We start from the raw sequence: 11,334 nt of genomic DNA on the forward strand, positions 1-11,334 counted from the left end.
GTTTTTATATCAACTGAGGTCTTAATACTATTATTTAGTATAAAGTAGTAAAATTGATGTCATAGTATGCAGGGAAAAAAATGAAATTTTATATTTTTCTTGTTTATTTAATTATACTATGACATAAGTTAGTAGCAGATACTTATTTTTAACTTATTTATTCTTTACCAATTTATATTGTAATTGGTGTAATATTCTCTCATAGAAAGTCAGTATAAGGTTGTAATATACCTGAATATACTGTATGAGGATGGTGAAGAAAAGTACGATTCCGAAGATGTGCGAAGAAGAGAATATTTGTTTGCTATTTCGGAGGAGTTGAACAATTAAATAAATTTTGATAGATAAGCAACGAACCATAATATTTTCTACACAGTATATTAGTTACATTGAAATCAAATACGTCCGCATGCGTATTAATTACTTCTTTTCGCATACTCGATCGAAATACATTATCCGACAGGAGAGCACTCTTTAGGCTCCAGAGGAAAGAAAAGTTGTTGTAATGGCTGCCGTGTCATGAAATGAAGGTACCGAGCCAGTTTTGTGGTTCCACGATGGAGGAGAACTCCAGTTCTGCATCTCAAAATCATAATGGACAATTATCTAGTGGAGCGAATGTTCCACTGACAAATAATAAACATCAAGGGAATGACAATGGTACTAATGGCGATGCTAAGAACGAAAGACCACAATACTCTATGCCTGGTATTCTACATTTTATTCAGCATGAATGGACTCGCTTTGAACTTGAAAGATCGCAATGGGAGCTTGATAAAGCAGAATTTCAGGTATAATCCTAATTTCTTTGGAAAATTTTCAAAATTTCTCTGTATACTTTTCTTTAAAACACTCTTTTCTTATTGTCACTTCATCTGTCATGTGACAGAGCGTTGTAAAAACAAGATTAACTTAAATATGTATAACATTAACACAATACAATTTGTGTATGTATTTAATTTTAAAGTTATTTTAATTTAAACTAAGACATATTTTATAAAAATATCCTTTTTATTTATTGTAACATTATGCTTTAAATTTTAATGTAACAAACAAACACATGCCACTGAAGTACGAAATTGTTGTATTTAAACAGTTATATCTCTTATATTGGAGTGATTGCAATATTTACATTATTTTTAGTTGCATGTATATTATATTTTACTACATTGTAATATTCATAATATGTATAAAATATAAAATAATTACATTAGAGGCGCAATTCATTCTTTAAGAATGATTTAAAGAAATATAATATGTTTATTATTATTTTTCTGCAGGCTAGGATAGCTTTTTTACAAGGTGAGAGAAAAGGCCAAGAAAGGTTAAAGAATGACTTAGTAAGAAGAATAAAAATGTTAGAATATGCACTTAAACAAGAACGGTGAGATATTTTTTTTTAATTTCAACGTTAGGAATATATTTGCAATACTTTCATAATTTTTACAGAGCAAGGTATCACAAACTAAAATATGGCACTGACTTGGTAATACAAGGAGATACAAAACCTCCTATTTATGAAGAAGGTATTTGTAATTGTCCTAATTCTGATGTTGGAGGTGGTGGTGATGGGGAAGCTCCATTTACATCCGTCAGTAACATCAGTTGGAGACAAGGGCGCCAAATTTTAAGACAGTAAATAAAATATAACTTTTATAATTTTTATAATTATTATTTGCATATAACAATAGATATTAAGTACAGTATCATTAATAGTGTATATATAACTGTAACTTTAGATACTTACAAGAGATTGGTTACACTGATACTATAATAGATGTACGATCTAGCAGAGTGAGATCTCTACTTGGTTTAAGTAATAATACAGACTCAGAAGATATGAATACTCCTGCATTAAATGGCAATGAACCATCGAACAAACAAGCATCAGAAAACAGTGTTCGTAGAGTCCCAGGAAAAAAGGTAGAGGTAAGTAACTTTGTTGGAATTTAATCACTTTGTTTTTTATTCAACTGTTATATGTTTATGATATCTATCAAATTTCTACAGTAACATATTAATACTTTTATATTTTTATATTACTAGCAACCATCTTCTGTAATAGAAGCAATGATATTTGATACAGAAGCAGCTGTGATGGCAAACTTTGAGTTTTTGGCACAAACAGGTATGGATATGGAAGAAGATGAAGGGGATGTAGAAGATGATACTTATGATACTAATATGGATCCTAAACCAAATAAAGTAATAATATATATGGTCCTATTATATATATTGTTATAGAATTCTATTGAAGTAATATAATTAATACATTATTTCTATTTTAACTTTTAGCCATCTATGCTTTTAACAGAAGACGTTGATGCAGAAGCTGAAGAAGTATTAAATGAATTGAATCTTCTCACAGAAATTGAAGAATCACCACAACGTTCTATTCGCTATTCATCTGAATGGGGTTAGTATTCATTTTACTTATAATTTTATCTACAAATTCCTATTTTATTGATATTTTAGTAATATTAAAATAAAATTTATAGATGCAATACGTAGGGGTGGACATCCAGATCAAAAACGTCTAAATGAGGAAGGTGATTCGACATTAGAATTGGGTGAATTAGAGCAATTATGTGTAAACAATGAAGCAGAAACTTCATATGATGTGAGTTATGTTATCGTTATTAATGCCCATAGATGTATGTAATATATGTATATTTATGTTATGTTAATATATGTATAATTCTTATATGTTTATAAAATTTATATAAAAGCTTAATTTCATTTTTAGTATAGAATATATTTAAATTAAACATATTTTATATATAGATGGTAGCCACTACAAAGGAAAGTTTAAGAAAAACATGGAATGCAAAATATACATTGCGATCCCACTTTGATGCTGTTCGAGCTCTTGTCTTCCATCCCATTGATCCCGTTCTTATAACTGCAAGTGATGATCATACACTTAAATTATGGAACCTTCACAAAACCTTACCAGCTAAAAAGTAGGTTACCTGTATTCTGAAATTACGAACTATTATAAGGACTATTGAAAAATGTTCATTCTCCCATTTCAGGTCAGCTTCATTAGATGTAGAACCATTATATACATTCAGATCACATACAGGTCCTGTATTATGTTTAGCTATGTGTAGCACAGGCAATCAATGCTACAGCGGTGGTTTAGATGGTATGATTCACTGTTGGACACTTCCATCAGCCAATATAGATCCATATGACTCTTACGAACCAAGTGTCCTTAGTCAAACATTAAAAGGACATACAAATGCAGTTTGGGGTTTAAGCATGTATCAACTGCGATCACAATTGTTGTCAATCAGTGCTGATGGAACTGTAAAACTATGGAGCCCGCAAAGCAAATCACCATTACTTCATACATATGTTTCTGAACAAGGTATATTTTTTAGACATAGATTATTAAAAATATGTTTTATATAGTCACGTCTAGAATTATCCTTTTCTTCTTATCATTTTTACAGATGGCATACCAACGTCGGTAGACTTCATTAGAGATGAATCAAATAAATTAGTTGTAGCCTATGACAGAGCTTGTGTGGTATTTGATACGGAAACTGGTGAAAGTGTAGCTCGTCTTGAGGCCAATGAAACGAAGGGAGTAAATCGCGTCGTAGCGCATCCTACATTACCACTTGTTGTTGCGGCACATGAAGACCGACATATTCGATTTTATGATCACCGATCAGCCACCCTTGCTCATGCCATGGTTGCTCATTTGGATGCAGTTACTAGTCTCGCGGTAGATCCTCATGGTTTATACTTACTTTCAGGAAGTAAGTAATAGTAAATTAAATAAAATGAAATGTCAATATATCAAGAATTATTAAATAACTAATTTCTCACTTTTAGGCCATGATTGCAGTATAAGATTATGGAATATGGATAATAAGACTTGTGTTCAAGAAATAACAGCACATCGTAAAAAGTTTGACGAAAGTATTTTAGACGTAGCATTTCATCCTTCACGACCTTTTATAGCAAGTGCAGGGGCTGATGCTCTTGCTAAGGTGTATGTGTGAAATGTAAATTAAGATACACATTTCTACTATCAACATACATCAGGTGGAACAGATTTTGTACTCATTCTTTCTAGATAGTTTTACCTATACGTGTTACACTTCCAATTTTGTTGTAACTTATATTGCTCTACCATTTGAAGTACCACTTTAGGAAATCAAATTGGGCGTATAGATATCCATGTTACGAAACCAAAATTTGCACATAACCCTTGTCCGCAACAATTTATCAAAACAGTGATTTTAAATATAAATGCTGCTTATTGATGAAATTTTCACTAAGTAGCAATATTAATTGGGATAGCGGAAGGGGTCTGTCTTGTAGCATATTAGTTGATATAGTTCTGATAATTAGATCATGAAATACCCCTTACCCAGGATCCAGGAAGCACACTGCCGCAGTAGCATAATATTTATCCCTATGTTAACTATTTATTACCAATATTACAGTTACTGTTGCACAGCTACTGGAGATTAAGACATACTACGCGAAAATAAAGTTGTCCTACATCAATTAGTCTCCCATTATATGATTTTTATGCTACCTTATGTATTTATCGAGGTTGGCATATAATAACAACAAAAAAGCAACAACAACAATAATAATAATAATAATCGTAATAAGTTAATTATAACGTAAGAGACATAATATTAATAACAGTAAATTATAACTGTGTGTTTCTCTGTAATATATTGTATTTAAAAATAGATGAACTGTGTAACGTACTATAATGAACATGTTTTTATTAAAATTTAATTCCATTTCTATTATTTTTTCCTTCAACAAATTTATATATATATATATATATATATATATATATATAAAGATGAAATCAAAACGTCGAAATAAAAATACAATTTTTTATTTAACAAATGAACATACAAAATGTAGTTTATACTTCTTAATATGTATAAATCTATATATAATGTATCATGTAATAAGATTCAATAATAAAATAATCTGCATTATTTATATTATGTTGACAATATATATAAAGTACAAGAACGTTTTACGCTGTACTATTATATTTATATCTCTATAATTTGTTTTAAATGAAGCTTTTTTAAATTAATAGCAGCTAGTACTGATTTGACTTGCGCGCGTGTGTGTATGTGTGTAACGCCCTTTGACTGTCCAATCAAAACGAAGCATATATTATCATTCAGGTTAAAGAATATCTATAAATTATTATCACGTTGATCAGCTGAGAGAACATTCTAAGTGTAGTTGTAACTAGTTACATATTGTAGTTGAAATTATAAATTCAGAAAATACAACTATTATAAAGAAAATATATTGAAGTAAAATGTATGTCTTTCAATGATTTTGTATGTACTCATATTTTGGAAGATATAATTTGTTAACCAAATTAGAGTTCAAATCCTATTAATAACAATATTTCATATATTTTGGTAAATTACATGATATCTTACTTGTGTCAAAAAGTGGGTGATATTTATTTATGTTACTGAAACGTTTATAAGATGTGAACTGAATCCTGTTAAATATTCGTATAGGTTATGTGATTATGTTGTTTAAAGTGTATCCAAATTTCTTGTCCATAAATATTAAAGAGTGATATGGTTGTTGCGCTTTATAAGCGCTAGTACTATTTTAAAAATTAAGAATGGAGCGAAATGGGGCTAGGGAAATGGAAGAACGAATGTGCATAAGAGATACTGGGAAAACATTGAAAAAATATGGTAGTACAGCTAAACATATTACACGAAATGAAAATTTATTAAAACATACTGTATCAACAACTGATACCCTTCAAGGAATTGCTTTAAAATATGGAGTTACAGTATGTAACCTTTATCTTATTTCGTTATTGTATAAATGACAAGGAGCAATTAAAAATATATAGTACATTTCATATATTTTTATTTTTTTTTAGACTGAACAGATAAGAAGAGCTAACAGATTATGGGCTTCTGATAGTTTATTTTTACGGGAACATTTGTTTATTCCTGTCAATCCAGAAAGCCCATTGTCATTGGACAATACTGATGAAATTGAACATAATATAGTTCAAAATGTACATACCTTCTTATATTATTAGTAAGATATTATTTAATATTGCATAAGATAAAATATATTTTTAGGTTTCTAGTCCATCTTCAATAACATTATCTATGGATGATGATAGTTCAGTTAATGACTTTTTAGCTAAAATGGATTCTTCTATAGCCAGTGCTAAAAGAGATGTTAAACGTACTCAAGGGAACAGTGAGTAAGTCATTTACTAATATTTAATGAATAACATTAATTGTACATTTACAATTTATACGACAAAAAATTTCTTATATAAATTTATTAATGAATTACACTTCAGATTTTGCACTGAGGATAGTGATATCTATGTACAATCACATAGAGCATCTTCTAAATTACGTAACTCCTTTCCTATAACTTCAAATACACATACAATACCACCTGCTTCAGAACCATTAAGACCATCATCTTCTAGTGATATGCATAATTTTCCAACTGCTGTAGTTATGACTCAGGGCAGGAAAGTAAAAACATCATTACAAAGACTTCAGCAGCAACAAGATGAAATATTCCAGTTGTAGCAACTAAATTTTATTAGACTGTAATATGTTTAATATTGACAATGTCATTAAAGAGCTTGAACAAAAGATATATTGAATACCAAACGATGTACTGGAAATAGTAGAAGACTATTGCATATTTAAAATTGGTTGATCCAATATTAATGTAAGTTGTATTCATTTCTTTTTTCATAAATTTTTTATGATATTTTTATCATATATTACAAATATTAGAAACATTTATAAAAGATAATTGATCGTTTCTATTCTTGTAGTCTGAGTACGATCAACAATGGATCAACTAGCTCTCGTATTGTCCAAGCATATTTTTAAAATAGTTCAAACGATATTTCTTAGTGAACCATATGTGCCTTTAATCCAAGTCGATTGTGTACTATTTCTGTTATCTTTATAAAATATCTTATGTTTTATATATGACATTAAGTTTATGATTTCCCTGAGGTCAATTTATCCAATTTTATTGCGAATGATAACATGTACTCCTAGATTGTTTATAATTTTGCTGGGCATAGAATTTTATTCAATTATGTCTTTTTTTGTGACCTCAATTGTATAACAAAAGTATAAGGGCAGCTTGAAAAGTTTTTGGAGTGACAATAACAGATAAAGCAATTCCCAGTGACGATTCCGGAAATTCTTCTATCTCTCCTTGGAACTTTTATAGAAATTATAATTTAAAATATTAATATAATTAAATATTATACTCTCTTACAGTATAAGTCCACTTTCTAAATTATTGTTTGATCTTCCTTAAAACGTTGTCGATATTATTTGTGTATTTAATCTATTTTGTTTTTAAAAACATTAAATACAAAATTAGATAAATAAATACAGCTTGGATAACAAAGAGTTCGTTTGTGTAGAAAATATTCTAATTATTATTTTAGGGACAAACAATACGAAATATTATTAAAATTAATATGAATGCTCAATCTTTAGTTACAATTACATAATAAATGATACTTATAATTCGGTGATATTTATAATCAGCAATCTTTATTACAAAATTTAATAAATCCAAGAACTATCGTCGTTTGAGAATAGTTTATATATAATGCACAAATGACTTTAGTATGAATTATATTGAAGTATTAATAAACTGGTTTCATTAAATTTAAAAGATAAATTTTGCTTCTGAAATTATCATTAAAATTTTTAAATGAATGTTAGTGATATAAAAATAATTATTCCATTTATAAAAGCTAATAAATATAAAATTTATATTGATTACGTTAATATAGATCATTTGTAATTATTTTTGGAGTTATATAAATTTATTGTTGATGCCATTAATAAAGATTTTACAGAAGAAAATACGGTACCTGTTAATATTGTCTATATTGTGTAGTTAATATTTTGTTCATTGTTATATAATAACATTATCTATCCAAATATACATTATATGTTATTATTGTTATATTATTTATACATATTAATGTATTATGTACTATGTAAGAGCAACTATAAATTGGTATAGCAAAAGAATTGAAGTTCAATGAACAAGCGATAAATTTAGTTTAAACAGTTTTATATATGTGTATATATATATATGTATGTATGTATGTATGTACATATATATATATATATATATATGTATGTATGTATGTATGTATGTATGTATGTATGTATGTATGTAGAGAGAGAGAGAGAGAGAGAGAAACAATAAATTTTACAGTTTATATTAAACACATGTATGGTCTAACTTATTTTTTCACTTTGTTATGAATACATAACAATCAATTCAAGTCATTTTTAATGCTATGCATTAGTAGTTAATTATAAATACTTTAAGTAAAAATTATTTAACGTGTATGATATAATTTATTCATTGTGTAGCATAAAATATTAATTGTGCTGTATATAAAGTGTACACATTTAGCATTTATATTTATTTAGATTTTTAGATACACATGCATGTATATGTGTATGTATATATGTTTATATATATATATATATATACACAATACATATTAAAAAGTATTCAATTGTTATGTATAAATGTAAAATAGAAATTATCTGTTAATAAAGTAATTTACATTTAAATATACAATCAAAAGTACTTAAAACAAATATTATAAATAAATCAAATAAAAATAAGGAAAAACTTAATTTGCTTTACGTTCTACATTGTAGAGATAAAAATTGATGAGTAACAGTAATTATTAGATTATTCATATAGTTAAGTACCTTTATAATACTTTATTTACTTATTATATTAATTTATTTAATTAATTATTATTGTTACATTTATTTATTAATTCGTTTATTTATTTGTATGTTATTTGTGTATAAAATTAATATGTGAAATAGAACTCAAGATTATATAACTACTATTAAATAATAAAATCATTATTTGAGATGAATTTGAAATGTATTAGATTTATTTAAGATGAAACAGAATATCCACTTTGCTATTAGTTATTTTGACTGGTAGTGTAATAAATTTACTGCAGTTACATTTTAACTCATTTATGAAGTTAAATGTACCTATACGATTATTACAATTTGGACAATGAAGTCTACCTTTTGTCCAAGATTCCTGTAAAAGATGCACATACCATTTTATATAGGTTTTACATAAAAGTTTTAAAATTTAAAATTTACATGTACTATTTTCATTGATGTGATATTTATTTTTTACGTACTATTAAATATTTTGAATAATATTTATAATCACATATAATAATATTAAATTGTCAATAACATAGTTTTAAAAGAAACTTTACTTGATTTATAGCATGTTCAATCCATTTAGGCAGCTTTTCCATTGAGATATATGAACAAGATTCAGAATCATTTGCTTCACATCCAACATCCATAGGATTTTTCTTGATTTCATTATGGGAAGTAAATAATAAAAAAGATTCATTATTAAAAAGATTTTTTCTACAACGTTTGCACTTCACTTCCATAACCTGTAAAAAGAGAATATATTATATTACAAATGTTTGATACTTTTGTCAATATTTGATTCATTAATTAATTTAAGTAATTTTACATAAATTAATTTTACTTCAATAAATATTATAGAAGCAAAACGTTAAAGGTTATGAATATATAAAAGGAAGACTTTATAAAAAAATTATTAAAAAGAAGTCTATATACTAGAAACATATTAGTATAGGTTAAAAACTGACGTAAAAAATGATATCTACACACAGTTTAATTATATTTTTTTTGCCATAATCATATATACTTAATGTAAAAAATTAATTTAAATTATTTTATAATATTCTTATTATTAAATAAATAATTTAGATAAAAAACATATTTTTCATTTATATACTTATTAACAGATATGTATAAAAAAACTTTTCTATATAAAGTATTTAAGCATTAAAAAATCACATTATATATATATATATTTATTTTTATGCGTTGATTACATTATTATAGTTATTTACGAGCATTAAATTAATAAATTTATGAATGTTATAAAATATATATATAATGAAAAATGTGCACAGTGTATAACTTTACATATACCTTTAATAACAAGATTATTTAATCTTCACCTGCTGGGATAGCATCTTCTAATCTTTTAATAAATTTAACGCGTAATTCAGTTACATTATCATTTTTTAGTTGATCTTGTACAAACCAACAGGCAATCTCCATTTGTACCATTTCACAAGCTCCCCTTAATACTCCAATTAATACATTACAATATTTTAAATTTAAACAATGATCTGGTAATTCAACAAATTCTGTTAATGGGTTTGCTTCAAAACATAAAGAAAATTCATCACCAGCAGCACTCCAATTTGTGATCGTCGGTGTTATTCCCAAAAATATTTTAAACCCAGTTTGTATTTTCTCAGCTGTATCTCGAAAGTCATAACACCGACCAGATCCAGTTCGAGCTAAGAAATCTTCTATTAAACGAATTCCCATATTATAACCCATTCTTTCCAGCTGTTTGTTTACATCTTCTACATTTTCATAATCCTTTAATAATTGGGCTACCAATGCTCCATATGTCAATGTAAACAATTCAGAATTCTGAAATTTATTATTATACATAAATTAACATCATATCTTAATATATCTTTCACATAAAATGAAATTACATGTAAATTACACATTAAACATTATTCCTAACCTCACTTATAATTTAACAGCTATTATTTAATGATTATTTGTCAACAGAATAGAATTTAATAATATACAATCTAGATGTCTTGTAAAAATTAATAAAGCAATATATTGGTATACTTACAACTTTTTTTGAGTCAAGTTTCGTGCCTGTTCGTGACATATTTATATATGTTGTGTACGGTTCTTCAATCGGCTATGGTTGACAGAGTCCATATTCGCCATTTAATTTTTAATTTATTATCAAATTATTTATACATTTATAATTATGTTAAATAATTACAAAGATCTAAATTATTTTAAATTATTTAGCGAAATATTTATATAATACACAATAATTTATTAGAAATTGGAATATTATTAGCTTATATAACATATACATCGTTTCTTCGTAAATATGTGTATCAAATAGTAAAATAATAATAATAAAAATAAATAAGTATTGGGTATTAAATGTAAATAACACATTTGTTTAAATATTTGTTTATTATAAAATGTAACAATCTTATTATATATATTTTTCGATTTTATCTTAATTATATATATATATTGCAATTTAAATAATATTTTGTTCATAATATAGACAAAATATAAATTTCATAAGTATATTAAAACTGAAAACTTAAAATAGGACGGAGTCCTCAAACTG

The 11,334-nt window shown here is 26.4% G+C and overlaps 3 protein-coding genes across 6 annotated transcripts; 2 read left to right on the plus strand and 1 right to left on the minus strand.

The window, feature by feature from the left end:
• Positions 1-234: 234 nt before the first annotated feature.
• LOC100651211 (striatin) lies at positions 235-4,770 on the plus strand. The gene is made up of 11 exons (XM_012312507.3): positions 235-791; positions 1,281-1,384; positions 1,450-1,635; positions 1,740-1,929; positions 2,047-2,205; positions 2,296-2,416; positions 2,499-2,620; positions 2,785-2,963; positions 3,036-3,373; positions 3,459-3,770; positions 3,847-4,770. The coding sequence occupies exons 1-11, from the start codon at positions 525-527 to the stop codon at positions 4,014-4,016; spliced, it is 2,148 nt and encodes a 715-aa protein (XP_012167897.1). The 5' UTR covers positions 235-524; the 3' UTR covers positions 4,017-4,770.
• Positions 4,771-5,172: 402 nt separating this feature from the next.
• Positions 5,173-7,439, plus strand: LOC100651087 (lysM and putative peptidoglycan-binding domain-containing protein 1). 4 transcript variants are annotated; one of them, XM_012312506.3, is made up of 5 exons: positions 5,173-5,322; positions 5,532-5,818; positions 5,912-6,052; positions 6,120-6,247; positions 6,350-7,439. In XM_012312506.3, exons 2-5 carry the CDS (start codon positions 5,642-5,644, stop codon positions 6,588-6,590), a joined length of 687 nt encoding a protein of 228 aa, XP_012167896.1. In that variant the 5' UTR covers positions 5,173-5,322; positions 5,532-5,641; the 3' UTR covers positions 6,591-7,439. The 4 variants fall into 4 exon arrangements, 3 of the variants coding, with proteins under 3 accessions (XP_012167896.1, XP_012167894.1, XP_020720848.1); XR_002308128.2 differs by having other exon boundaries at positions 5,175-5,818; positions 6,350-6,735; positions 6,845-7,439; XM_012312504.3 differs by having other exon boundaries at positions 5,175-5,459.
• A 1,877-nt stretch (positions 7,440-9,316) lies between these two features.
• Positions 9,317-10,969, minus strand: LOC100650966 (trafficking protein particle complex subunit 3). The gene is made up of 3 exons (XM_003398179.4): positions 10,810-10,969; positions 10,077-10,592; positions 9,317-9,505 (listed from the first exon to the last, which is right to left on the minus strand). The coding sequence occupies exons 1-2, from the start codon at positions 10,846-10,848 to the stop codon at positions 10,095-10,097; spliced, it is 537 nt and encodes a 178-aa protein (XP_003398227.1). The 5' UTR covers positions 10,849-10,969; the 3' UTR covers positions 9,317-9,505; positions 10,077-10,094.
• Between the last annotated feature and the right edge of the window lie 365 nt (positions 10,970-11,334).

This window comes from Bombus terrestris, chromosome 10 (assembly GCF_910591885.1).
Source record: "Bombus terrestris chromosome 10, iyBomTerr1.2, whole genome shotgun sequence".
Lineage (NCBI taxonomy): Eukaryota > Metazoa > Arthropoda > Insecta > Hymenoptera > Apidae > Bombus > Bombus terrestris.